General features: G+C 37.7%; 3 protein-coding genes across 13 annotated transcripts in view; 2 read left to right on the top strand and 1 right to left on the bottom strand.

Annotated features, from left to right (window-relative positions):
- Positions 1-6,238, top strand: part of ITGA6 (integrin subunit alpha 6) — a 101,639-nt gene extending 95,401 nt beyond the window's left edge. For 3 of the 4 annotated variants that reach the window (XM_027878508.1, XM_027878509.1, XM_027878506.1), the window contains 4 exons: positions 303-413; positions 497-595; positions 927-1,052; positions 4,185-6,238. In XM_027878508.1, coding sequence (XP_027734309.1) covers positions 303-413; positions 497-595; positions 927-1,052; positions 4,185-4,343 — 495 coding nt within the window. In that variant the 3' untranslated portion in view covers positions 4,344-6,238. Of the gene's footprint in view, positions 1-302; positions 414-496; positions 596-926; positions 1,053-2,459; positions 2,590-4,184 lie in introns of all 4 variants that reach the window. The other variant, XM_027878507.1, reaches the window with a different exon arrangement.
- Positions 6,239-8,259: 2,021 nt separating this feature from the next.
- On the top strand, positions 8,260-22,083 carry PDK1 (pyruvate dehydrogenase kinase 1). Of its 2 annotated transcripts, none has more exons than XM_027878504.1 (11): positions 8,260-8,362; positions 12,509-12,650; positions 13,942-14,013; positions 14,553-14,737; positions 15,028-15,117; positions 15,423-15,500; positions 16,141-16,217; positions 16,889-16,987; positions 17,955-18,065; positions 19,160-19,273; positions 19,402-19,542. In XM_027878504.1, the coding sequence occupies exons 2-11, from the start codon at positions 12,541-12,543 to the stop codon at positions 19,540-19,542; spliced, it is 1,077 nt and encodes a 358-aa protein (XP_027734305.1). In that variant the 5' UTR covers positions 8,260-8,362; positions 12,509-12,540. The 2 variants fall into 2 exon arrangements, with proteins under 2 accessions (XP_027734305.1, XP_027734304.1); XM_027878503.1 differs by lacking the exon at positions 8,260-8,362 and adding an exon at positions 9,226-9,483 and having other exon boundaries at positions 19,402-22,083.
- Positions 22,084-22,402: 319 nt separating this feature from the next.
- Positions 22,403-25,104, bottom strand: part of LOC114054916 (neurabin-1-like) — a 41,673-nt gene continuing 38,971 nt past the window's right edge. For 4 of the 7 annotated variants that reach the window (XM_027878501.1, XM_027878500.1, XM_027878502.1 and 1 more), the window contains one exon: positions 23,781-24,166. In XM_027878501.1, the coding sequence (XP_027734302.1) occupies positions 23,999-24,166 (168 nt within the window). In that variant the 3' untranslated portion in view covers positions 23,781-23,998. Of the gene's footprint in view, positions 22,536-22,612; positions 24,167-25,104 lie in introns of those variants that run through there. The other 3 variants (XR_003570620.1, XR_003570621.1, XM_027878498.1) reach the window with 3 other exon arrangements.

The following is a 25,104-nucleotide window of genomic DNA, read 5'->3' as shown; positions in this document are numbered from 1 at the left end:
TCTGGGTTTGTCAGGGTGAAAGAATTTATCTCTGTATTTTTATCTTAAATCCAAGTATCGATGCTTTTAAAATTTGACCGTTTAGATTATCTACTGATGAGAGAGAACTAGGAAAGAATATCTGCATTAAAATAAACAGGTAATGGTATCTTCATGGTATTTTCCTATTGCTGTTGGTACAAACAGATACTGGTTCTTGCACATAAGTATGATGCCTATAATCCAATTTTTAATCTTGGAGTGAGGTTTAAACAGTCTGTGAGAACATGATCTTATTTACATGTAGAAATTTGTAATTGCAGGACTGCAATGTGAATGCACGGTGTGTGGACATTAAATGTCCCCTGAAGGGTTTAGACAGCAAGGCATCTATTGTGCTGCGTTCTAGACTGTGGAACAGCACTTTCTTAGAGGTAAGTCTTCCTACCTGCAGTTTTTGAAAAGTCAGGGTTCTTTCCTGTTGTGTGCCTGATATTAATATTTTATTTTGGAACAGGACTTCTCCAAAATGAATTACCTGGACGTTCTTGTTAGGGCTTCTATCAGTGTTCCTGCTGCAGCTAAGAATGTTAAACTCACAAATGAAGTTGCTCAGGTAGGTTCAGTGTTTGATGCTAATCACATGCTATGGTTGTGATGGTTTCAGCCATCTCAAAAGACCAGGAAACAGACAAATTTAAAACAAAACTAGCCTAAAGTCTAACTTTTTAACTGAGTTTTGAATTATTGATCATTTTTACCTTTTAATTGGGTTGGAAAAATTCAGTACCGTATTGAAATGATACCAGTAGGTCTTTTTCTTCAAAAACACTTTGTAGAAGACATCTTATTAGAGAGGAGGTAAGACTGTATACATTGTAGCTTTATAATTACACACGGATCTTGGGAAACGCTCTTTCCATCTTCACATATTTCCTGTCCTTCAGGTGCGTGTTACTGTCTTTCCTGCAAAACCAGCAGCCCTTTATACGGGAGTACCTTGGTGGATCATTGCAGTGGCTATTCTTGCTGGAATACTGATGCTTGCACTGTTGGTATTCTTACTGTGGAAGGTGAGTTTTTATTCATCTGGCTGTTTTTTACTGACAAGATAGCAAACTACTTAAGCAAATGATTAAGTATTTAGGACTCAAAATAGGGCAAAACTGCCCAAACAGTACTTTATTAGTTTCTCAATTTTGCAGCATTTGGAATGAAAATGGTTATATGGACAGACTTATTATGTAATTTTTCTGTTTTCTCATCCTCAAAAGGAAGTATTTTGAGCTCGGGCAAAACTCAAGACAAATGTTCAGAGACCATAGCTGGATACAGCTAATGGGACCCTCAGCAGTTAGATGTAACACTCCCTGTGAGCTGTTTACAAATGTTTTAGCAGTGCTATGTTCTCATAACATTAAAAATACCATTAAACTGACAGTAGATAAAAATAACCAAAGGGTACAGTAATAATACACAGCCAACTGTACTGGTTAATTTCTGTAGTATGGGCTTTTTAAAAATCTTAGGAGGAGTAAATAAGTATGTATAGCAAAAGGTTAACAATTTGCAAAAGATAAAAACAAGTACCTGTTTTTCCAATGACCTTTATAAAAATGCCAACTATTTGTAGTCCCAAGTATAGCAGAACAGCTCTTTTATTCTTAGTGTAGACAGTTAGCATTTGCTGTTATGGGATTATTTGAGAAGGTTATTAAGAAAGAAGAGGTGAAGGAGACTATCCTGCCACCTTTTTTTCCAGCAAAACTGCAGCAATGAGCTTTACTGAGGAACTACTATTTGCTTCAGGTTACTTCTCACAGGATAGTTCAGACTTCCTTATTTTCTAATAAATGCTCAGCTGCTCCTGCTTATGTTCCTGATGAATGATTACTTTAGGTAGGCTGTTAGGTTGTAACTATTGGTGTTTTACTGCACACGAAAATAGAAGCATTTTTTACATGCACACACAGTGTAAAATGCTGCTTTTGATGACAAACACTGTGCTGTATTGTGAAGGACAAACATTACACTGCAAAGACAGATACATAATTGGTTTAAGATAAAAGCCTGTGTTGAACAGGTCAAAGCAGTAATTGTTTTTGTTCTACCCTTTGTTCTTGCCTGTCTCATGCACTGGTCCACAAACAAATTTCTAGGATTCTTGGACATACTTTATTGTACCTTTTCTTAAAAAAAACCAAGCAGATTTATTACAAATTTATCAAAATGCCTTTAAAATAATATTGTCAGGTTATTCTGTTAATAACTTGGGTTATTGTTATTTTATAGATCAAGTTAGTCCAAGAAGTTCTCAGACCTAGAAACAGCTGAGTTCTTGTTATTTTTTGGGGGTTTTTTTTGGTTGGCCTGTGGAGGGATAAGAGGAAGACAGTTCACAGAGTTAATTAAAGTCAGTTTTAATTGGTGTGACATCTTCCAGTCCACAAAAATTGACTAAATACCTTGCTTCCTTGTAGTGTGGTTTCTTCAAGAGAAATAAGAAAGATCATTACGATGCCACATATCACAAGGCTGAGATCCATGCTCAGCCATCTGATAAAGAGAGGCTTACTTCTGATGCATAGTATTGATCTACTTCTGTAATTGGTAACTGATGATATTTTTTAATTTCTAGCTGTGGCACATGCTGTGGTTGCGGTGGCTAACTGTGAAGCTTTTTCTGCATATGTTCTATTAACCTGTGGATTTCAAACTATTGTACTTGCTTGCTCATGCCTGTTGATAGATTTTCAGCTTTTGGTGCATGTGAACGCACACAGGTGTTTACCTTGGTCTAAAACACTTCTTGTTTATTTCTTTAGAAAACATATTGATCTTTTGCAATGGGGTTTAGTCTTTTTTTAAAGTTATGTTTTAACACTACAAATAAGTCTTTAGGCTTGCAAGACGGTAATCAACACTGTAGAGTTAAAATGTAAAGATATATAAATGTGGATGGTATATAAACATGCTTTACTAACCTTTAGTGCATGCTAAAAGGTCCATGTTGCTTATAATGAGAGGGGTTTTCATAATGAAAACTTATTGCATGGAAACATCTGTTTTACTTGAGTTCTAAGGTACACTTTTCAGCAAAGTGTGTTCCTAGAAGGTACTAGATGCTTTATGCTTCCAGAAAGCTTTATTCAAATTAAGGTATCACATTCTTGTACATTATATCAGTAAGTGATGCTTGGGATCAGGGGGTGGGGAAGAATTCTTAATGAACTATGTCAAAGTTTCATGAAATCTTAACTATGAGGTGGCTGAAGATTTTGTCTATGCTCACTATAATTTGTTTTTAATTCAGTTCCATCTAAGTTCTAATACTAAAAAACCCTCAAACCACCAACTAAACAAAACCAAAAAACCCAGCACTCTAAACACTATGAACAAAAAACCTTGCCACTTTAATCTTTTCTTACCCCCAGCAGTACCTAATGACAGCTGGATGGCACAATGCCTCTTAACCCTAATCTTAGTGATCTGTAAACATGTAAAGCTGCATCTGCCAGTCATGATCTTGGTGTCATGGTGGCCATAGCTCCATTTGGTTTTGAAAATTACTTTCAATCTGTTCCTCTGTATTTAAAATCATTTTTTACATGGCTTTGGATAAGAAATAGCAGAGCACAACCAAACTGTACAGGATTTCATCTAGAGTGATTTCCCATGGCAAAGTAAGCAAGACTTGTGTTTCTAATACTGCATATGTGTAATTAGTTCAGATGACTGTAGTTGAGATGGTGCTTTGAAGAACAAGGCCCCAGTATAACTTTTCTTGAAGGTTCTGGAAGTCTTTTTGTAGATTTTACGGGTAAATCATGTCACCGTGCAGGAAGGCACAAAAGTACATACTTACCTCTGATTCAGGAGAAGCAGCTTTCCTGAACTGTACCTACTTCTTTGTGTAGCAATAAATGCTCTCATTAGATGAACAAACAGCTTTGCACTGGAGGGAATCTTTTTAAGGTACTAGATTACCACCCTATGGTCAGACTGTGCCATTTGTCTTCAAGTGCTGCTGGAACAACTGCTGTAGACCTGCTGCCTCACATTTTTACAGCTACGTATGCTACATTTTTGGCTTATGTATTTTTCTTACCTCTGTATTTGTGCAAAGGAAGAATTTACTGCCTCTATGATTGTAGTGCTTTGGCAGCAACTTAAACCTAAACTGTTCTTTTTCTCCTCTGCCCCAGTGTGGATTCTTCCGGCGTTCTAGGTACGAAGACAGTGTCCCCAGCTATCACGCTGTAAGAATTCCAAAAGAAGAGCGACAGATCAAAGATGGGAAAAACAAAGACCTTGAGACAAAACAGTGGCTCACAAAATGGAATGAAAATGAAAGTTATTCTTAGGGGAAAATGTTCTCCATTGATAAAGTTCAGATAGAGGTTAAGGTTTTCATTAATGGAATACTGATGGAGTTAGACCTATGAACATTATGGACATTCACCATTTGATTGTAGATATTACTACTTATACTGAGGCTTTTATTTGCACAGTTAAAATTGCTTCAACAGACTTTATTTGCATTATTTAATTTCCAGACTGCCTCTTTTCCCCCCTCAAATCTAACCCACACTTTAGAAAATACTATGTTGATTTGGGGTCTTTTCTGCAAAATACGCAAAACCACTATAGCAGACCTTTTTCTGGGATCCTGACCTTCTTCCTGGGTATGTTCTCCACTGTTCCCTCAGGAACATGGTGCTCATTCCCTCAATGCATAGTGCTTTACAAACACACAGTGGCCTTAACACACTTTTTTCAAGTATAACTGAAGACCTGCAAGTCTGCCTTAGTCATAACCTTTACCTGCTGCAGTAGTTAGGGCTTAACAGGAAGCATCATCTTAAATTACATGTGCAACGGGTCATGTTGCTTGATTTTTTTAAAAATTTTTTTTAAGATCAGATTGTGTGATTCTTGCTCACAACAAATATACACAGGTTTTTTTTTTTTTAAAGAGAGGCTTGAATATTAGATGTACTTTTTGTATATATATATATTTTAGTCATTTTTGTATTTATTTTTATTATAAATCATTGTCTTTGACTAACTGTTAGGCCAAAGACTTAAATGAATTTTCAAATCCACTGTGTTTTTGAATTTAAGATTAAGAGACCTGAGGCTTTCACTGCATTTTAATAAGTAACTGAAGGTGCCAATACTTTCTAAAAATGTAAATATTTATGCTAATAGTGTGTATGGGGGCTTTCTTTTCCTGATACTTTTAAGTTTACGTCTTGTAACATCAGGTCTTGTAACGTGATTTGTATATTATTGCAGACTATTTAAGGAATTGGACACCAAGCAGAAGTAGAGGTTTAGACAGAGTTTTATACTTGCTGTAAGAAAGCGAGTTTTCTCAAAACAGCTTTCCAGCTTCATAAGGACTTCCTGTTTGGCAAAAGGCATTGACTACTGCAACTGTTACACAGCACTTGGAGGAGTCTGTAGATGCCTCAGTTACCTTTAACTGTGTGGATCTGGAGCTGATCCACATTGAGACTACTGAATCATCTTGAATACCTGAATGTTGATAAAAATAGAACCATGATGTTGTTTATCAGTAATTTAGTTACTGTGCCGTGATAAAATTATTTAAACAGTTTACTTTTTTACCCAAGTTCTAAAGTGTTGGTACTATTTAAGAACAAAGATTTAGTTCACAATTGTTTATTCCATGTGAAACAAAATTCTGCTCAAAAAGTATGCATTTAATTGCTCGTAACTTGAACTATGCAAAAACCTCTTGGTACTTTTTCCCCTCATAGGGTAAAAACCTGCTAGGAGGGCAGTTGTCAAGTGTCTTATTTTTACTACTAACTTTGAACATTAGTACGAAGTTATAATTAATTTACTACGCTCATCTTTCTTAACACTAAATAATCTCAATATGTTATGACTGATTTTATGAACATTTGCATGAGAGTGCTGATGTCACCCGGTGTTTGAGCTTTTAGAATTCTGGCTTATTTTCTGAAAGGCTCAGCAACATCAACAGCCAGGCTAATCAGGGGCTAAGAAGCTTGACAAATACCCCTGAATCTAAAAGCGGATTCTGGCCCTCCCTAAGAACATGAATGTCTTAGCAGTGTTAAAGTGAAAGTTCTTGAAAAGTCATGTCACTGGTATACTTTTATCTCAGATTTTCATTATACCAGCTAACAATGCTACATCATTCCATGATTAGAAATGACCTGTGGATATTTGTATAGAAGTGTGAAATAAATTTTTTTAAATTAAACATTGTCTTGGTAATAGTGATTTTTTTATACTTAAGTGAGGTGGCCATAGCTAAGTTCAGCAGAAGAATATGCTGAAAGCCACAAGCTGTAACAAGTTCTCTGATTCTCGATATTGCCATAGCTCTTGACGCTGCCCCAGGCAGAGGGGCAGACAAGGTGCTGCAGCAGATAACACACAATCTTGTGCTCACAGGCTCTCTGCTGCAGCTGCCAGCACTGCTCAGGGAGCCTGGCAGAGCTCCAAGTGTCAGCTCCCAGCAAGGCACAGCTGCCCTCTCCTCACTCCATGCTTGCACTCACACTGCCCAGGGGACCTTCAATGCAAGCAGCCTCCTAAAAATATTCCTAAATGCTGCCAGATAAGTGTTTGAGTAAGTAGGGGAGAGGGATACATCCCCCAGAAGTGGTCAAGGACTTGACATACCAATCTCTATTTAGCAGTGAAAGATTGATACCGACAGTCAGTAACATGATTGCAGGGTACAGCTTCAAGTCCACCAAAAAAACTCACAGAAAAGCCAAAAATATGCAGGGGGAGAAAAAAAGTATTTTATATCCATTTTAAGATGTCAGCCCTCACAGGATCCTTTGCTGAGAGGCCTTTTGATGCAACAAAGCCTGAAGATAAGGGTTAGCTGGATATGTACTAGGCCAGCGTTTGTTGTGGCCAAGAAACTTCCAGGACTGGAACCAGAAGATGCCACTAGAGCCTTCAGACCACGTCAAAGATGTGAACTCACCCTGCAGTTATTAAACAAGTATTCTCATTTCCATAGCACAACAAACATTCGTCTACAACAAGACAAAAGATGGACTGGGAGAACAGTAAAGTATCTCATCAAAAGGTTTAGTACTAATATAGTGTAATGGGCTTTATATAGGCTGATATACACCATACACACATAGTCCTATAGTAGCATATACTATATATACAGTGCTACAGCACTATAAACAATAGTGTATGTGTATAGTATGTATGTATATGTACACTTAGAGAACCTAATGTGCTACATTTGCTATCTATAGCGTGTGTTTGTGTACAGTGTGTGTGTATCTACATAAAAAACACACTGTATAACATAAGGTACATAAACAGGATCTTGGTAAACTGCAGTACCTTCACATACCTTTAACTGTTAGAGCACAGGAGATGCATCTTATGAGAGAAGCTTTCAGTGTAGGAGATCACCACAGCAGTTTCAAATAACCACCTGTGCAGAAGTTATATGTGGAAAGAGGGAACAGGGCACTTGGTTGGCCACAAATATCAGGAATCAGCCCATAAAGTGAAAAGAAACTTTTGAAAGTGGCACTGAACTACCAGTCCCCATTCAAAGCACCCACGTTCCAAAGCTGTTCATCATGACTGCAGTGTGTCTAATATCAACAGACCACACAGAACCAGAAAGCTGCTCATGCGCAAACAGCTGAAATAACTTCTCCCACCACAGAGTAGGCGAAGGTGGCAGCTGGTTTGCAAAACCCAGGAGAACAAGCTGTAATGAAACAACCAGGCAATTGCACCCGGCGTGCTGAGCCAGCAGAGGCTCGTGGACATGCTGGCCGTGCTTCAGCTGGCCTGCCAGACAGCAGCCTGTGTGTCACAAGAAGAATGGAAGCAGTGTATTTTCTCATAGGGACTGTGTAAGCAGATGTCATTAAATGTCTGTTTCTCTTCCCAGGCTGTGGAGTCGTACATAATATACACCTTTTACAGCCTTGTAAGCCTTGCTAAGTCCTAACCATGATCCTTGTGAGAAAAACACAAACTCCTTAGCCCAAGACACGGTTCAGGTGTGACACTGTCACTGTACATGGACGGGGGACTTGTAGTTTGCATTTTCCATACTGCAAGACAGACCCCTTTCCTCCTTTTCTCACTCTCCAAAATGGTTGTTTGCAAGCTGCACCTTTTCAGGGCCATACCTGCCTCATCCTAGAAAACAGGCAGAGAGAACAGTTTTTCTACAAGGAGATATCCTTGCTTCTGCTTACCTAAGTACTGCACACCAACACAGACCCCCCTTGGCACTGATAAATGGTATTTCACCTCTCAGTCCCAGTGTCATCATGGGATAGGGGAAGAAGGGGACAGAAGAGTCAAATACTTTGGAAATAACACAGCTGATAAGTTGATTAACAGAAATGTTTGCAGGATATTGGTTTCTTGGAGGAGTTCAACAGTTAACAGTACAGAGCTGAGAAGTGCATCACTGCCCAGAAATTTCTTTGTTGGGGTCCCTCTTCTGAGGTACCAAGCTACTGGGTATCAAAATTGATCTGTGCCAATAAATCTATCTGGTGGAGATGAGAGCCTAATGTGAGAAACTTCCTTAACATCTAAGTTTATCAGAAATGCTTCTAATCAGTCTTAACTGCTTTTTTGGGTTCATATTCTACATACTTCTACCAGAGCAGGACAAGAAAATATTAAATACACTGTTTGGTACCTCACATGTTGCATTAGCATCCTAACAGCCAGTAGAGTGATCTATGGTCCAAGTGATTCTTAACCAATACAGACGCGTATGGTGCTCATTGTTGACAGATCAGGAGTCTATCTGTAAAGGCAGAAGCCCTATTTTTCCTCTGTATTTTCTTTTTTTTTTTTTAATTCTCTTTTTTCCCAATAAACAAATCCCAGCCCATCCCGCAGCTGGGCAAAAGGTGCGCTACTAAGAAGACCGATTCCCTCAGGTGAGGCTCTGCTCTCCCGCCGCGCCCCGCGGGCCCAGCCCAGCCCGCAGACACCCCCGTGCCTGGGCCCCACACCCACCGCCCCGCAGCCCTTCGCCGGGCAGGCGGCGGCACCCGCCCCACAGCGCCCCCGTACCTGTCCGTGGCCGGGCTCCTCCGGGAACCGAGCGTACCTTCTCCCGGCGGGCCGTCAAGGTACCTCAGCGGCTGCCGCGCTGCTCCGGGCGCCCCCGCCCCGCTCCCTCAGAGCCGCCCTCTCCTCCGCCCACCTCCCCCTCGGGCACCTCCTCCTGGCGGCGCAGCGGAGGCGGCCTGGTCAGGGACCGGGGGAGCGGCGTGGCGGGAAATGGCGGCTGGGCCGGCCCGGGCTGAGCTGAGCTGAGCGGAGCGGAGCGGAGCGGACGGAGCCGCGCCATGAGGCTGCTGCGCGCTCTGCTGCGCGGGGCCGCCCCGGGCAGCGCCGCTCCGGGCACCATCCCGCAGCAGGTGGATTTCTACTCCCGCTTCTCCCCCTCGCCGCTCTCCATGAAGCAGTTTCTGGACTTCGGTGAGTCCCTGCCGGGCCGCACTCCCACCGCTGCCCCTGCTCGCGCAGGTGCCTGTGAGGAGCGGGGCGGCTGCGGCCACGACCCCCACCCTGTCAGCAATGCCCGCTGTTATTTGTCTCTGTTAGTGCTGTGCTCTCTGGCATAAAAAGGCCCTGCTTCCTTCTGGGACAAGGGAGCCCAGTTGGCGCATTCCCGTAGACTGGAAGTGTGACAAGGTTGAAATTCAGCAGAAAACTCCAGTTTTTGGCACCACCAGAGTAGTTGGGCGTTTTCCTGCAGAACCTGCAGGGGAGAGGGTGGGACAGCTGTGACAGCTGGTAGTGTGAGAGCAGTGACTCAGGTGAGACTGGTTAAGCCTTTTGAAAGCTGGCAGCGTGTGACCTTTTAAGGTATATTCCAAACACCTGAAACGATAGAACCGAGGGGCTGGAACAGTCATCATTTCTCAGTCGCATGTCTGTGCCCTACAGAAACACCTTACCCAAAATTTGCTGGTTTAGAAGGAGTAGGATGCAGAGAACAAGAGCCATCCTGGAGGATTCGGAATCTAGCGCTGGAAATGAGCAAATCACTAACAGGATACTTGGTGTTGTATTCTTCATTAAAACCACTCATAATGCTTCCAGGTTTGACTGTCTGCTTGGAAACAAAAGGGATCACAGCAATTGTTCTATTCTGCTTCAAAACAAAGACCACACAGGGAAAGGTTGTGTAAGTCTCACTGGGAACCCTTTTTAAAGCCTGAGGTTGGAGCCATTCTACAATACCTTGTTTCTGTATCCAAGGCACTCTGGTGCACATAAATGCTTACATAAGTGTTGCATAAAAGCATCTAACTTGTTAATAGTTGCATTGCTTTTTACATTTTTGTAAGTAAAACATAATGGAGAACTAGTCATAGAGCCTCAGACTTTGTCTAAGTAGGAAGACTTACAACGAAAACTTTCTCTTAACTATCCGCTGTCACTTCATCCATCTATTCAACGTTTCATTCGTGGCAATGAAACGTATCCATCATTTAAAACTCCAGATTCATACAGGAACCCCACCGTATGTTCTGTTGCTACCATACTTATAAGCAAAGAATCTTGTAATTCAGAGTTTGCTTTGACCTGTATTATTTTACCACTAAATACTTATAAAGTAATGCTTACCTTAAAATCAGTGTTTATTTTCATGGCACACTATTCCCTTGTGTTAAAGGATAGACTATTTTACTGTTAGTTACCTGAACACAAGGTAAAAATAATTTTGAAAACTTACAGATTTTTTTCCTCTCTTTTGTTTAAGTATTTAATCACAGATAGTAAAAAACTAATAACAAAGAAAAAAAAAAGAGTAGGGTGCCAGACTGAGACAATATTGTCTTTAAGACATTCTGTAGCCATTATAATCTGATGGTGTTTTCATTAGGGATTTTTTTGTCTCCTTTCGCTCTAGTGAGAGCATTCAAAGAGGAAATAATAAAATCTGGTAATGCTAACTTAAAAAAATTAAATATTCTGTAAGCAAATTTAGGTCTGGCTCATATACATCAGTCATATCTTGGCTTATAAACCCACAGTATTTTCTGTAGGAGTCTTATCCATTCTTTGCTTAGACAGACTGTAGCTGCACAGGGAAAGACTCATTTGCCCATTTGTCCTAAAATGCCTTCCATATTTGACCCAGGATTGCAAAAATACAACCTAACTATTTTATAGAACATAATTTGCTGACTATATGAGGCATTTAAAGATTATATTTATGTTCTAATACCTTCAATCTGACTTGTTTGTGGAATTTTTCCCAAGAAAAGGGAAAGGCCAATAACAGTCATGCCTGAAATGCAGTCTGACTAGGGAGAATGAAAGGTTTCTGGGCAGGGGTCATATGTAGACAACATATAATACTGGTAAATGCCATTGGGGAGGAATTTCTTTTTCATTATTGACATTCTTTCATCACTGTAGTTTATGATGTATCTGAGTCTGGATGCTTTAAAGGAAGGTAGTCCATTTCAATTTGGTGGAGGTTTTTCCTGTTTAAGACACTCCCCCCTGCCAGATGGAAGGAGTGAACTGAGCAGTACACCAGAGTTAATTTTTAGGAGACATTGTTGTAAAACCCCAGACTGAGGTATGTACTTCAGTGCAGAAGATGAACAGGTTAGTAAGGTTAGATGCTGTTTACATGGCACTCGTGAAGTCCAGACAGAAGTCTGGCTGAGAGTGACATCCAGCATTTCTTAGCCTCTTCCACACACTGCACCCTCCTTTCTTGCTTTGTAGGAGTAAATTCAGGTCTTGATTTTAATAACCACGTTTAGTTGCCACCCACACAGATGACATTTGTCTGTAAAGAAGGACAGGTCTGTTATCAACAGGTGCAATATTTTCACTTCTAGCTTTTAAAAATGTAAAAAAATTAAATGTATGGGGAAACTACTATGCCAGTAGATAAGCACAGTAGCTGTCCTACTTTCATTTCTTTCTCAGTATTCATGTGAATTCGTTCATCTGTCTTCTATTCCTGTAAGACAGTGAAATTAAACTACAACAAATTTAGTTGAAAACGAGATTATTATTACAGAATTTATTTTCTGAAAGTGTTCCAGTATGTGTTATGGTAATTCAGTAAGATCAGTGAACAAAAGCAGGGTGTGTGGGACCATGATACTTTCCGACATGCTCAGAATGATGCACTCTTTGATCAGTGGTGGTTAAAGTCAGTGCTTGCTGCAAATAAAATGTACAATATACATGGATAAAAGCTGCATTTAAAGTTGAATAGTATGGGCCTGCAGCTATTGCTTTGTATATTGCAGATTCTCCTTACTCTAACAGGGCTGGTAGGTTACAATATAAGGTAAATTTTGAAATACAAATGGGCTGCTGCCATGAAAGAAACAGTGCCTTGCCAGCCCAGCTGAGTCAAGTTTGAAACCAAGACACAAGCCTCTTATGCAAGACAGTAAGACTTTGTGTAGTTTTCTGCTATAAGTGTTGACTTTGTTCTGATGTCATATATTTATTTTGGTCTTAGGATCTGAAAATGCTTGTGAAAAGACTTCGTTTATGTTTCTGCGACAAGAGCTGCCTGTGAGACTGGCAAACATAATGAAGGAAATAAGTCTGCTTCCAGACAACCTCCTGAGAACACCTTCAGTTCAGCTGGTGCAGAGCTGGTAAGATCAGTGACATTTCATACCTTCTGCATATACACAGGTTGGAGGAACTCATTCTTTTGTACTGAAAGAACATTTCATGGGCTTGTTACATGAACATCTCTTATTTAAAGTGAGATATTAAATATCCATTGTGGTATAGATCAGAAACTAAATTTACAGACTTGGAAAAAACTCTTTAGCAGCAATTAGAGAACCTATGAGGGAATTTACAAGATAGGTTATTGCACATTGATAGTAAAGATGTAGAAAATATGAGGAAAGCAATAGGAAGCTCCCAAAGCCAAAACATAAAACAATAGAAAGAATATGAAACTATTGAAATAAAAAAGACATTCTTTGAAAAGTAACATTTACTTTCAAGTAAGGAACTTACACATAAGTATAAACTTGTTAAGATGAAAGCAAAACAAAGAGATTGCTTGGCAACAGCTACAGGAACAAAGATATCTGGAAAGGCTTTTAAAGTTAAGAGAACAGAAAATATGCCAGTGAATAAGTGGGATTGATTAGATGACTGAATATAAAAAGAGCTATCAATGAAGAGGAAGGCTCTTAATGAAACACAAATGCTTCCATTCTCATGATACTAAATGACATTGATCAAATGAGAAATGAATTCTACTTGGACAAATGCAAGGTAGAACACAGGGAGGACTCTCCTCTCCCTGTATGCTTGCTTGCTTACAATGGAAAAAGAAATTCTGATGCTACTGGGGATATTTTTCTGAATATGTCAGTTGATGGGCAAGAAGGAAAATTGTGTTAGGAACTAAGTAACAAATGGGGAGGAATATAATTGTACGACTGTGTTAGCCCTTTATTGCTCTGAATTGCATGCTGTTTTAGTCACTCTGTCCTGAACAGAAAAGACCAAGAGGGATAATCAGAGGGTTGGAACAATTTTTACGTGAGAAGAAACCAAATAGAATTCTTCAGCTTGAAAAATGTGCATCTAAGGAAAGAGGTGGCAGAAATACTTAAATCATGAATAAACTGGAATGATTTTTCTAATAACAGGAACTTGCTGGGGCTGCAAATAAGTGATCACCCACTGAGTTTAAAATACAAAGATAATCTTTTATGCATTCTAATTAAATTGTGGAGTTCATTGCTCTGGAAATTTTGGAAGAAATGTCATGAATAGATTGAAAAGAATCTAAACAAAATTCATGGTGGACAGGTACTATGACATGGAAACAAACAACCTTGGAAAACCACAAATTGCTAACCAAAGAGATCCGGGGAGGTATGTTAGAATTGGTCTTTTTTCCATTTCTTTCATTGAAAGGTACGTCCAAAGTCTTCAGGAGATCCTTGACTTTAAGGACAAAAGCTCAGAAGACTCAGGGGCTGTTCAAAGGTAAGGATTTGCTGTCACGTATATTAATATTTTGTTAATGTTATGTGGAAGAACTGGCAAGAAAACAATAGGTTAAGAATATTTTGATGTGTCTCAAATCTTTGCATAAGAACTGCAGTAATGTCACCCCCTATCCCTAAAAGGAGGGTACAGTAAAACAGGATACAAAACACCCTAAAATCATGTTGTTCTGTAGAGAGGCTTTGGTCAGTGTTAAGGCTGACCTTAACTGCCATTTGACAGACATGGGATGTTCTGCATCAAAATGGTGGCACCGTTTTCTCTTTATTGTGGCAGTAATCGAGATCATAAATAAATAAATAAATAAATAAATAATTTTATAAATAGTCAAAATAGTTGAATTGTTTCAGTGGTAGTCACCTGAAATACACTGTAAAGTCTGACCTGTCTTCTAACTGCAATAGGCAGATGTGTGATATTTTTGTGTGTAACATTCTTCATTTTTGTAGGCAGGTGCTCTGTTTGCCAGAGTATTAAATTCCCTTGAAAGTGAAATACTAACAGTGTTTTAATTTTAGTTTCACAGATACCGTGATAAAAATCCGGAATCGGCACAACGATGTAATTCCTACGATGGCTCAAGGAGTAATAGAATACAAGGAAAGCTTTGGCATTGATCCAGTGACCTCGCAGAACGTGCAGTATTTTTTAGACCGTTTCTACATGAGTCGCATTTCAATCAGAATGCTCCTGAACCAGCACTGTGAGTGCCAGTGCTGAAAGGAGGGAAATGATACCTGTACTATGTCAAGTGTATCTTCCTTTAATTTTTAAGTGCTTAGTATGTACTTAAAGCTACTGAGAAGTACACTGTTTGCCTTGCTATTTATAAACGCAATTCAATTCCTATAATATTTATTAATAGTAATTTTTCAAGTATGGTTAAGACTGGAAATATAGATTGCCTATAAATTGTTATTTAGCATAGCTGAAGATGTAAACTAAAATTATATAATTATACTGAGTATTAAATAATATTTTCTTTTTTGGCAGCTTTGCTGTTTGGTGGGAAAAATAATCCAGCTCATCCAAAACACATTGGAAGCATCGATCCTAACTGCAATGTTGTTGAAGTTATTAGAGGTAAATTCAGCAGATAAGAACTAGAATCCTGAAAACTTACATGAATCTCTTTACTAAGAGCAAGTACACATCCTGGTACTCATATACTGCTTAGTTCTTTTCTATATGTAGCGAAGTTTTATTTAAAGTGTAAAACAACTTGTATCTTTTTCCTATAAACCCAACTTTGAGAAGAAATGTGAGAAAATGCAAAATCTCCCTGACAGTGCACAGTACTTGCAATTTTTGTTTTTCTTTTTTGGCAAACTGTAAAGGAAAAAAAAAAGTGGGAGGGGAAAATGTAACTTCCTGTGTTTTTATTATAGATGGCTATGAAAGTGCCAAGAGCCTTTGTGATTTATATTACATGAGCTCTCCAGAACTTATCCTTGAAGAGCTGAACGGTAAGTGAATATGGACAAGGCACACTCCTGAACGTCACGATGGCTTCTTCTGAAGTAGCTGCTGGTGGAATGTCCTCCGTCTGCCTTTCGTGTAGTTAATGTGTTCTCTTTTATCTACTGTTGTAAATAGTTTGGGTTTTTTAAAATCTGGCAGAAGGCTTTCCCCATTCCTCCCTTTAATTAGAAAACTGAAATTAGTAGAAAAGTTTTTGACACTACAGCTGTTGATGTAACAAATTTTAGCAGCCTCCTTCCCTCTCTTAAGATTTCTTGTATGTCTTTATCTACACTATTGCATCTCACCCTCTCTGCATTTCTTGTGACACTTCAAAGATTTATACTAAGCATTCCATTCCATCTTCATTATAACCTCCTCAAGGGTTATAGAAAGCAACTACATGTGACCTGATCAGTGATGCCAAAGTGGTTTTAAGATTAATTTCTAAAGCAACAAGCAACATTTGAAAATCTTGAGTGTGACTTGATTAACATCAACTTTTCAAAAGATTTGTTAAAATTTTCCTTCTTTTGAAAATTCAACAATACAGATTCACATTTTGAATTACTGAGAGAACGAATAAGAGAACGAATAAAAGATACCTCATTTGCTATTTAATTATTTAGACTCTCTTTTCTCCAGCGAAATCACCAGGACAGCCCATGCAAGTGGTGTACGTGCCATCACACCTCTATCACATGGTTTTTGAACTTTTCAAGGTCTGTGCACTTATTATTACACAAGTCTTTTATACATCTTTATTTACTGAGATTGCATTGGTTGGACCTTTTGAACCAATTCTAGATAGCAGTGTGTTTTTGCAAGTGCAAACCTTGTGCTATTTGCAAGAACGTTGCTAAATTGTATTATTTAGACAAACAGTAATTGAACAGAAAATGAACAGCTTTGGAAGAGGTATCTCCTTTGCCTAGCCACTGAATACATCTGACACCTTCTGAACAGACAGTCCTTAAAATCTTAAAATATATGAAGATATTACTTAATAAAGCAAGTGAGAGTAAGATACACAATTTTTGGGATATCTTCAAATCTGGTAAAATGTGTAACAGATCCTACAGAGCTTTTCTCAAGCAGTTCAGTCCTAGACTTTTCTTGATCTTTGTGTCATATTGCACATACCGTGCATTATAAAGAATTCTACAAGAACTCTGTACATTAAATTATTCAGATGTTTCCTCTAAAAAAGTAAATATTTGAAGTCTGTGTATTTTCATAAACTATATAAATACTGATACTGACAAACCAGAAATAGCAAATTAATATAATATTAATTTAATATTAATTAATATAATTAATATTAAATTAAAATTGATGTTTTAAGGTAATATGCAAAGTGAATTAGGATTTAAATTGTACTTTAAAATTGCAGAATGCAATGAGAGCCACCATGGAACATAATGCTGATCAAAGCATTTATCCTGCAATTCATGTACATGTCACGCTGGGAAATGAGGATTTAACTGTGAAGGTACCCACTTTTTTTTATTACTTTGAAGGTTATTTTGATCAGTGTTTTTTTCCCTGCCATAGGCAGCATATTACTAACTTTAGCTGGTGATCTGGTTCATCAATAGATGGTATGTGATGAGGTATGTAAGTAGAAAGACCATTATGGAACTCCACATACTGCATCAGTATGTGAATCACTATCAGAACTTCCTACTGCATCAGTAGGAAGTTCATGAAGAGGTTGCATAGTCACACTGAAGGCTCTGCAATAGCATCCTGTGCTTTTGTCATGCTTATGTCTTGCCAAGCTTGTAAGCAGCCATGACTAAAAATGAAGGAGCATCTTCATACAGCTTTAACATCAGCATTTTTTAAGTGACAATGACAGAGCTGTACAGGTGTGAAGCAACCCCAAAACGAAAAGAAAAATACTGTATATTCCACACAAATCAAACCTCCTTAAGTACAATTTGCAGTTTCTTCTTTTTCTGTACAACATCCATGATGGATTTTAAAGACCAACTGCAAGCAGTGGGTTTTTCATAGGTCTTTAACTGTAGTAAAACAACTCCTTTGATTTACTCCTTCAGTAACAGGTTTTAGTAAACTATATTTAACTGGCAGTATTCTTGAGGAATAAAGATTAAAAATAGAACCTGGCATTTTGTAAAAGGTATAGATTGTGACCTCAGATAAAAGATAAAAGCCATGCACAATTTAAGTAGAATATTCTTGCTTCCAGGAGAACATGAATGATGCTTACAGTAGTATTTTATTTAGTGGTTTGGATAAGGGATGAAAGGGAAGGATTAATCTTTCTCTGGTCATTGCTGGAGATGAGAATTAAAGAAGACCTGTAACTTAGCAGGGACAACTTCATATGATGTTTTACCTGAACTTTCTCAGGTTGTTTACTGTTTGAGAAAAGCTGTCTTTTATAAAAATGTATTCAGGGACATAACAGTACACGCTCTTTCTTGTTCCAGATGAGTGATCGTGGTGGTGGTGTTCCTATGAGGAAAATTGACAGACTGTTCAACTACATGTATTCAACAGCACCACGTCCTCGTGTGGAGACTTCACGAGCTACACCTTTGGTATGTGAATCTTCCGTACCTTGGCATCTTGGCTATGTTTAATGGTCACAAAAGAAACCATTGAACCAAAGCTATTAAGTACTGATTTTAGAGGTACAAGGAGTATTGCCATTTGAATGTTATAGCTTAATTTGAGTATTTTTCTGAAAATAATTGGAAAATTGCATAAAATACTAAAAATGTTTCCAGATTCTGTTTTTCTCTTCTACTTCTAAAGATCAGCTACCTCAAGCAGAACACTTAGCTATGCTGCATGTACTGGAGTAAGGACAGAACACGGATTTCTTTTTGTAGCCACTGAATGAATGAAAAAATAATTATAACAATGACTTTTGGTCAAGGCCATAGTTCATTTGTACTCTAAGGTCAATTGTACCGTCCCCCAGCAAGGATGAAGGAGCATAGATGTGACAGGCTATATGAAGAATTTACTTTGGTTTCATGTGCATGTAATAGATGCACAAGCAATAAAGCCTAAGTTCTCGGTTAGAATCTCTGAACAGCTTTCCTGTATTTATTCTCCCACATTGCATCAGTGTTCTGCACGTAGATGACTCTGCAACTCATTAAACAGTAGATCTTGACAGAGAAGTGTTGTGTATGCTCATTGAGAGATCCCCTCTAAAATTTAGTAAATGAAAAAAAATTATGCCTAGTACTTCAGGGCTATGTCCTGCTACTACAGTCAGGGCTTGACAGAATTATAGTATAAGCTACAAATTCAAAGACATTTTGTCTTGAACCTTTTTTTATATATACTGCCTATGAAATGTATCCGACTTAAGTCCTCGGTGTTCTTAAGATTAGTAGCTCCATGAGACATAAGACAGACACAGTAGTTTTCTCTAATGGTACCTCTTCTTCAAAAAGCTCCCACAATACAAGAAGTGTTAACTACCAGCCCTGCCTGACAAAGGAATAAAACAGTTCTCATAATCGCAATCATCTGGTTTTGGGGGGCCATAATAGTTAACATCTGAACTCCTCTTACTGTCAAACATCATGCTTAGTTTCTCTGTTTACCTGTTAAGTTAAAGCAGAAAACACCACTGATTGATGCAATGAATGCTAATATACCTTTTTTCCTGGATCAGGCTGGATTTGGTTATGGCTTACCCATATCACGTCTGTATGCACAGTACTTCCAAGGAGACCTGAAACTGTATTCCTTAGAGGGCTATGGTACAGATGCAGTTATTTACATCAAGGTACGATGTAACATTTTACCATTTACATTTATAAACAACTGTAATCTAAACTGCTAATGGAAGTCCTTGTTCTGTTACTATGACTTTAGTTAAAAAGAATCATCAGTTACCGTCTTCTCTCCTTACAGGCCTTATCAACAGAATCTATTGAAAGACTCCCTGTGTATAACAAAGCAGCCTGGAAGCATTATAAAGCAAACCACGAAGCAGATGATTGGTGTGTGCCAAGCAGTGAGCCAAAGGACATGACCACGTTTCGCAGTATGTAGCTTTTTCTTTGGCAACTCATAAGAAATAGGTTTGTCTGTAAACGGAATTTAAAAGACCTGATTTGTACCAAGATGGTGACCGTTTGATATGTGAAAGTAATTTTAAGTGGAGTGACAGAAGGTGTAGTGTAAATAATCTATTCTGAAATTAAAAACCAACAACCACTGAAACTCCCAAACCTGTACGTACTTTTAAATTTTAAGAACGTCACAATTTGTTTCATTTTCTATTTTTGGCTACTTTAAGAGCTAAGTCAAGGGAGCAGTATTTTGGGTTTTGTAGGGATCAGTGCAATCTTTATCACATCTGGTATTAATTCATATAATTACAAAATTGCTTTAATGGAAAAACTGTTGAAAAAGCTCACCAGAGCATTTTTCCATTATACAATATTACAGATTAATGAGAAACTTGTGTAAGAAATATTGAGGAGCTTATTGCTGTACCTTTGCACCCGTATGGCATTTGCTATTCTTTTATCTTGAGCATGCTGAAGCCTAATTTTGGAAAGTTAGATATGTTGCCGGCACACCTTGCCTACATCAAGGGTTTTTTCACTTGCAGAAATCACGCTTACTTCTGTAGGGATAAAAAATAAAAAAAAATAATTTTTATCTGCAACTACTGGTATAATGTATCTCAGGTATGGGGCATCGGTTGAATTTCTTTTTTTGTAATGTGAATATATAATACATGTGAAAAACTTATCTTTCCCTGATCATTGTGAATTAACAACTAATGCTGGCTTGTGTACAGTACAGAAATGTTGTCTTGCATTTGTCTGTATTTCTGTAGGTTCTACCAAAACACAGCATCAACGTTCTAGCCCTCATAAGATCTGACTTGGGCTTGTCAGGTTACAGCTGTAAATGGAAACTATTTTAATAAACAGATTTTTTTAAAATTTGCCCTTAATAAGGCATCTCTATTACTTTGACAATATAAGCTACCTTCTCAGGAGTATTTAAGAAAAAGTGGAATTAACAGTTTTTGAAAATACCTTTGTAGTTGTGATGTGCTTCTGGTCTCATTTTTGTAGTAACTGGAAGTCACACTGTAACTTAAACATGGTAAGCAGAATGTGTATCAGTCAAAGACAAACTGTCAAAACATACTGGGGAAGATAGGGGACTGAATGTTACATTTCAGGTACAAACTCCTTCTTTTAAGAAAAGATTAAAATTTTTTTAATACCTACTGTGCCAACTTTGTTCAAATCATACACATGAATGTTGCACCTCAATCCCTGTAATTCTTGAATGTTTTAAGAGTGATGCATTTAACACCAATAAGAATTAATCCTTTTCACAGTTAATTAACAGCGTGTAATTCTGTGATTTTTGTTCTGCAGCAGACATGCATAATCCCTCTCAGAAAGAATAAGCCTAAATTTTGCAAGTTTACTATCTCAGTGCAGAACAGAAGGTGAGATACCGCAAACAAAGGGCATAGCTGGTATGTTAGAAATTGTTCTAGTTGTAGCTGAGCCAGATTGAAGAGTTACCACCTGCTACCTCCCTAGCTGAGTTCTGCAAAACAATGAAATGGGTTTCTACCCTGGTCAAGCTAATGTAGAGCACTTTATCTGGAGTGAATTACAGACTGGTCTATACACACCAACAGTCCGAGGGAGGATATTCTATCTTCATTGACACCACAGCAGTAGAGTTACCTGCTCCACTCAAGCTTGTGGGCATCTTGAGGCCTCTGCTTTTCTTCCTTACAAGGATGTGAGGTGGTGACTGGCACACCTTTTAAACTGCTTGGCTACAAGTGAGGAGAATCTAGAGCTATTCTCTTCTTTGGCCCCGCAAGAGGATGTATGTGAGAAATGCTCCACATGGTAAAATGGGGCCTGGACTGATGCTGGAGGGGACACCTGCAGCTACTGCTTTTGCTAAACTAAAGCTGAAAGTTACAGAAAGGGCTTTTAAGAACTCAGGTTTGAAGCTAAGCATTCTTGCTTTTGTGCTAAGTTTTACATCTTTTAATTAATTCAGTTGAACTGATTTTAGTAATAGCTTAAAACTGCAAGAGATGTTTCTGAAGAAAAGCTAGCAGTTTGTTTGCTACAAAGTTATTAAATATTTCAGATATTATTAAAGCCTAAGAGTTAGCTCTCAACTAACTACCAATTGTATTCTGATTATTAGAAACTTGCTGTGTAATTATATTTGTATTTATCTCTTCACCTGCCACCCCAAATGACTGTGGTGAAAACACAAATGTGTAGTATTTTGTTTTACAATGTTTAACTCTACTCACAAGCCTGGTCTTTGACAACTTTTTGTTTAAACAGAAGTTCAAGACTATTTTCATGTTTAGTATTTCCATTACTATACTGAAGTAATTGCTAGTACATTGGTTAAGTTGAAGTGAATCACTGTAGAAAATTAGTATACTAGCTCAGCTATCAAAATACTGAGATTAACAGTTTTGTATGCAAATGGACTCAGTCTTGCACTGTAAAATTAATCTTGGTTTGTGTTAATTTTTTTGAAAGAATCACTACATTTATTCATTAAAACTGTTGTAAAAATAAACTCTGTTGGGTGACTGTGTATCTTGGTACTAAGCTCGTTCCATGCAGCCAGCCTTCTTGTTCCACATCTGACAGATGTTAACCGTGGTGGTCTGGGATAACCAGTGTTCTTATGCTCAGGTGCCAGGTGAGTTCATCATCCCTGCCATGGCCCCTGTTTAACTACAACAGCTCTGAAGCCATTATTCCCACTACTCTCCTTCATGGGGAAACCGTTCACAGGGTGCAACAGTAGGCTTAGGGGAAAAAAGGTAATAGATGGTTATATCAATATTCTGTGTTCTATCTGAAAGCACTCAACCTTCTTGACTGATTTAACTGAGGGTGGTTTTACGTGTGTGATCCTGAGCATTTGACGATTCTGTACTTCTAATTCCTTTCTCTTTTACCAGTAGGGCAGCTTTCCTCTCTGGCTCAAGGTCTGTAAGTCTGGCATACAACTCAAAGCTACTGAAAACAAAGTTAAACAAAGTAATAAGTTAAATGACCAACGAGTAGTTTCTTAATACATCAAACTGAAATATAACCTCTTTGAAAAAGTAATTATTACTGAGATTTTCAAACTTTATTTTGGAAATGCCTAGTATGCAGAAGCATTTCCATACAGTCATTTTGCTGAAATTCTTAGACATTTATACAAAAAAAAAAAAAAAAGAATGTGAAACACCAACAGTGAAGTTCATTCATTTAATTAAAATGAAAAACAGTCCACAGATTTAAAGGAGAACTTGGTCCACAGAAACAAACTATGTAAGTTTTGTTCTAGTCTCTTCTAGGGTGGAACTGATATTTAACCTAGTCTATGTTTCTGAAATAATCTAATTTAAGGAAGTGCTCTTTGTAGTATCTCTAGAAAATAGTATGTAAGTATACAAAACACCAATTCATGTTCTAAGCTATTTTGAGAATCAAATCCTCCTTTAAAGAGAAAAAATCTGTAGTCTACAATTGAACATTTAAATACAAGGCAGAAACCCAGTGCGTCAGTGATAATTTTTCCTACAATTCTTCCCTCAGTATTTTAAGTTTGAAAAACAATATTGTTTAAAATTAGCAAATATATAAATTTGGTCCGCAAAAATCTTGTAGCAGGTAGAAAAGAGAAATACATGTATTGCAAATTGATCTTATTCATAGCATAAATCTATAAAACTATGTATTATTTAGGAAAAATAGGTTAAAAATGATCTTATTTATAGGTTTAAACCTTGTCCCAACACCATATGGGTAGTGTACAGAAAACTTAATATTATGCTTAGGATATGTAGTTTATGAAAACTACTTAGTATTTCTTGTTATTTTCTCAGTAAATTGCAACACAGAATTCAAAAACAATGTGCTACTAAAGTGAACTTTGAATGAAGTCCCAGAAATACAAGAATTTAAACAAAATAATCCATAAATTTGAAATACATGCTTTCTTTTTAAATTAATTTGACATTACCATTTTCTTAAACTTAATTTTTACTATACATCTTTAGTGGCAACAGATAAACAGACTGTCACAGACTGAATTTGTTGGCAGGATTTTTCTATTGTCCCTCTATCAGATTCAACTCTACCAAATGCTAGTTGACTACTATTGGAATGATTTTAATACAGTATTCTACTTTCCACAAACATCAATTTCAATGAAAAGGGCATAAGAGGTCTTAGAAGCAGAAATGTTACTTAAGGCAGAAAGTTAAATTATTGTCTATTAGTACAGGCAGAGTCAACTAGGAATAAAAATACTGAAAACATTATTTCATTTTATTGGGCTGTAATGGGGAGGGACCACTATTAAAAAGTAAAAAAAACACCTACCATATTAAACTGTTGCACTTTCCCTCCTCCCTTAATTGTACAATTATATACAAATCTGCTGAACTACCTCAAGATCAGGCAAGTCTGCACTAAAATAAAAGGTCATTTTAGCAGCTTGATTCAAGAGTGGTCACCACTCTGCCAGTCTTGCGAACTTCTTTCTCCTTCTTTTGAACCTTTTCCTTCTGCTTTTCCAGTTTTTCTTGTGTTTTTTTAATATCCTTAATTTTTTTCTTTATTGTTGATCTGTCATTTTGACTGGAAACTCCCAAAGCCTTTGGAGGGGGAAAACAAAACAAAATCTCATCAGTAATTTTTTCCAGTGGTACTGTCCTCAGTGCATGAACAATGTAAGAAAGTGTTATTGCTGCAAGATAGCCTGCTTATTTCAAAATAACAACTCAGGCCTCAAAAGCATTGTAAGTAATCGTCTGAGTAACAAGGTAAGTAAAGAGAGTAGGGCCAACTTGTCAGTCGTGAAATAACAGTTTTGCATTTTACAAACATGTAGACCCCTGAGAATTTCCAGAAAATAGCATAGGAAGTAGTAGTCTCAAAATACAAGAGGAATTTATATTCAGTAACTACTCTTTAATTTCAATATTAAAGATTTTAAAATGTGTTATTAGAAAGTGATTCAATAAGCAGCCGGTACACTTCAGTGTTCGATCAGGAGGTGGCAGCAGCCGATTCCAAGTTCCTGAATGCACTCACAGCCTGTTAACTCGAATGGCATTCCATGCCCATTGAGCTTTAGGCTTCAACATCAGAAGTTGCCCAAATAGAGACAGTCATTTAACAGACCAGTCACTGGTATTTCTTCTGTGTCCAGGAAATTTTACAAAATACAGGACATTTAGGGTTGCACATCTATTTAAAGTCCAGGTATATTTTAGAGACTAAGTTAGATGCTTTTTTCCCCCCAAACCTCAGACATTTTGTTACTGATTATTAATAATAATGTTCCTTATGCCAGAATAGACCAAGGAACCTCTCTTAGTCACACATCTTGCTTGTCCAAAATGCAAGAGAGAAAAACCTGAAGAGATTACTAGCACTATAAGGAACACACAATACCATGCAACTTCCAGATTTGAAATAGCAAGAAAAGGCTCAAAAGATTCAGAATACATATTTTCAGCAGAAGTAAAAACCCAAAAAATTTGATCTCTGGATATGATTTTAGTCTTCTCATTTGAACAGGAGATGTGGA

This window comes from Empidonax traillii, unplaced genomic scaffold (genome assembly GCF_003031625.1).
Source record: "Empidonax traillii isolate 1590-97213 ecotype Southwest subspecies unplaced genomic scaffold, ASM303162v1 scaffold42:size1813164, whole genome shotgun sequence".
NCBI lineage: Eukaryota > Metazoa > Chordata > Aves > Passeriformes > Tyrannidae > Empidonax > Empidonax traillii.
This window is presented reverse-complemented; position numbering and strand designations above follow the sequence as displayed.